The 3,686-nt window shown below is 37.6% G+C and overlaps 1 protein-coding gene across 1 annotated transcript; it reads right to left on the reverse strand.

The window, feature by feature from the left end:
* Nucleotides 1-438: 438 nt before the first annotated feature.
* LOC145689333 (histone-lysine N-methyltransferase SETMAR-like) lies at nt 439-834 on the reverse strand. Its single transcript, XM_081763480.1, has one exon. It carries the CDS (start codon nt 832-834, stop codon nt 439-441), a length of 396 nt encoding a protein of 131 aa, XP_081619606.1.
* Nucleotides 835-3,686: the final 2,852 nt, after the last annotated feature.

Below are 3,686 nucleotides of genomic sequence, written 5' to 3' on the forward strand. Positions count from 1 at the left end.
CCCCTGTGAATTTTATAAAAGTAATACAATTCCAAGATGACATGTATTTTCGGCAAATGTATTTCATGAGGCATCTAAAAACTTATTATTTAAAAATTCGAATACCCCGTCTTCCTGCACTTCTAGAGTCAGTAAAATAAAAAGATCATGTTATTTTGCAACTTAAAGTTTGATGTTGCAATTAAGTCTATTTTATTCTATAAGAGGCCATCAACTGAAACCCGTTCAGTGGTCACAATCCGTGAAATATCGTTTATTGCGAGTCGAAACTTGTACACTATTTAGAGGTGTCTATGGTTAGCGTGCAGTATTTTTTTTTCAGAGGAATTCACCATGAGCATTCATACACTTGTCCCATTGTGTCACTAACTTACAAATCCCGTCCATCTAAAATTAGGACGGCTGGCTATAAAAACAATCACGCACAGTGTCCTGAACCTAAGCGTTAGACTGCAATCTCTGACCTTTCAATGCCTTCTTAACTCTGCCAAAGATGTGAAAGTTACAAGGCAAACAGTCAGGGCTGTAAGATGGGTGTCGCAATTTTTCACACTTGAATCGTTGAAACAAATCCTGCACTTCGTTTGCAACGTGTTGTGCGTTGTCATACAACACTATGCCTCCAGCAGTCAATAAACCAGGACATTTGTTTTGATGGTTCTCCGTAACTCTGTCAAGGCCTGACAGTAGCGTTTGGCTTTGACGTCCTGGTTCCTTGAAGTATAGGAATAATTGTCCCTGGCAATCAAAGAGCACAGACACCATAACTTTCACAGCAGACTCTTGCGTCTTGATCTTTTTGGGACGTGGAGATGAGAGGTGTTTCCACTGCATACTGGAAGATTTTGAACTCGATTCAAAATGATGGCACCAAGTTTCATCCTCAGCAATAAAGCGCAGTATGTAATAGTTACCTTCCAAATGGTAATGTGACAAATGTTCAATGGTGCAACAAATACGCTCCAACTTTTGGTCTTCCTTTAAATCCCTAGGGATCCACTGCGCTCACCCCGTGAATCACCAGAGGTTATGATACCACGACCCTGCTTTCTAAGCAGTACCATAAGCCATGTATAAACAGTTCGCTATGAATTGAATACTAATGCGTCTATCTGGAGCTATAGACGAATTTACCTTTTCACACGTGTCTTCTGTGGCAACAACATGGGCTTGATCGGGACGGGGATAATCAGTAGTTTGTTCAGGACCCTTCCGAAACATTCTGGCCCAGTCCACCATTATTGTATTGGATACGAATGCATCACCATACACGTCTTTCATACGTCGGAACGCTTCAGTTGGTTGACAACCTTAGGCACTCAGAAAATGGATTACGCGTGAGCTTGTTTGGATGGATTACGGTTCTTGCACTCCATCATTCACTCGTTATACCTGAAAACGGAAACACGTATCAACAACATCCCAACACCCAACACACAGGAACATTAGCTATTACACACTATTAAACAAACAATGTCTTCCTACATATTATACCAATAATAAATGGAACGAAAGGGTTTCAGTTGATCGCCCATTATAATATTACGAATATTCTTCCTTTATCTTTTACAGGAAATAATATCAAATAAATACAAACTTATTATACTTTCGATTAGAAAGAAAGCTTGAATTATTAGCTTTGCAAGATAGCCCAGCGACAATGATTATGCAAACGAATTTTTCCACTTATGAGACAGAATCACTAGTCCATTAAGTAGAGATACGCTAAAACTAACAGCAAACTGACAGTTATTTCCTTATTTAGTAAGCATTGAACAATTAGATTTGAAAGCAGCAAATATATAACAAGGCTGTTTAGGTTAACGATGAACATATATGCACTTATATTAGAATTATAGATTAGTTCGATAATTGCAAATCAAATGGGTCTTTTAATGGAATTTTTGAAGAAAGTCTTGTCGAAGACATTTATTATTACAAGCAAGATTTACTAAAGAAGTAATCAGCTTTCTTTATATTATAAAACATGGAGGTGTTTTTTTCAAGAAAGACGCAATTTGTGATAGTTAAGTTGGATGCAATCAGTATTATATTCTAAAGGTTGATAGATTAGAAATTTTTACTCGGATTTTTTAAGGGTAATTAGAAACAAGAAATAATATATCATAATTTTTTGAAAATATAGCCATTTTTACAATTCATGAAATTAAAGCAAATGCAATTCTTGTTCTTCCAGAAGTCTAGATGACTGGAGCACAGGAGCGCAATTCTGTCATTAGTATTTTACAAAAGTAAAATTTCACTAGCTTTACTTTAAGATTCGAAAAATTCGAAGAACTCTTATACAGGGTGTTTCAGATAAAACGTCCAGTGCTTATAAATCCGAAACGGCTGAGAATAAAAAGATGAAACAAAAACTGAGATAGAAAAATGTCATATTGTGCATCACATGGTGTTGTTGTGGTGACCCACAGGGCCCTCCTTCAAGGGGGCCCAGGGGCCAACTTCAAATTTTCAAATAGGAACATGTATTGAATCATACCCCATTCAATAGTACTTGAAAAACGAAACAACTTTTGTAGGAAACAATTTTCGATTTGGGCCACCGTTTTTAAATGGCGGCAAAAAGTGGGTCTTCTATCAGATAAAACGTCCAGTGCTTATAAATCTGAAATGGCTGAGAATAAAAAGATGAAGCAAAATCTGAGATAGAAAAATGTCATAGGGCACATCACATGGTGTTGTTGTGGAGACCCCCAGGGCCCTCCTTCAAGGGGGCCCAGAGGTCAACTTCAAATTTTCAAATAGGAACATGTATTGAATCATACCCCATTCAATAGTACTTGAAAAACGAAACAACTTTTGTAGGAAACAATTTTCTTTTTGGGCCGCCGTTTTTAAATGGCCGCAAAAAGTGGGTCCTGTATCAGATAAAACGTCCGGTGCTCATAGGCCTGGATGAGAAACAGCTGAGAATAGAGAGATGAAACAAAAACTGAGATAGAAACGATGATAAAGCATATCAAGTGGTGTTATTGTGGTGACCCTCAGGAAACTCCGTGAAGGGGGCCCAGGTGCCAAATTCAAACTGATACATGACTTTTTGTGGCCATTTTGAAGACGGTGCCCCAAACCGAAAATTGTTTCCTACAAAAATTGTTTCGTATTTTAAGGACTATTGAATGAGGTATGATTCAATATGTGTTCCCTTTGAAAATTTGAAGTTGACCCCTTGGCCCCCTTGAAGGAGGGCCCTAGGGGTCACCATGACAACACCATGTGATGCGCCCTATGACATTTTCCTATCTCAGTTTTTGTTTCATCTTTTTATTCTTAGCCATTTCGGATTTATAAGCACTGGACGTTTTATCTTATATAGGACCCACTTTTTGCGGCCATTTATAAACGGTGGCCCAAATGGAAAATTGTTTCCTACAGATGTTGTTTCGTTTTTCAAGTACTATATAACGGGGTATGATTCAATACATATTCCCATTTGAAAATTTGAAGTTGGCCCCTGGCCCCCCTTGAAGGAGGGCCCTGGGGGTCTCCACAACAACACCATTTGATGCACAATATGACATTTTCCTATCTCAGTCTTCGTTTCATCTTTTTTATTCTCAGCCGTTTCGGATTCATAAGCACTGGACATTTTACCTGAAACACCCTGTATATATATATATATATATATATATATATATATATATATATATATATATATATAT

This window comes from Thermobia domestica, chromosome 7, assembly GCF_964235325.1.
Source record: "Thermobia domestica chromosome 7, izTheDome1.hap1.1, whole genome shotgun sequence".
Lineage (NCBI taxonomy): Eukaryota > Metazoa > Arthropoda > Insecta > Zygentoma > Lepismatidae > Thermobia > Thermobia domestica.

What these genes read in the sequence shown, in the direction of transcription:
- LOC145689333 (XM_081763480.1), bottom strand. Translation starts at nt 834, where the DNA reads ATGCAGTGGAAACACCTCTCATCTCCACGTCCCAAAAAGATCAAGACG.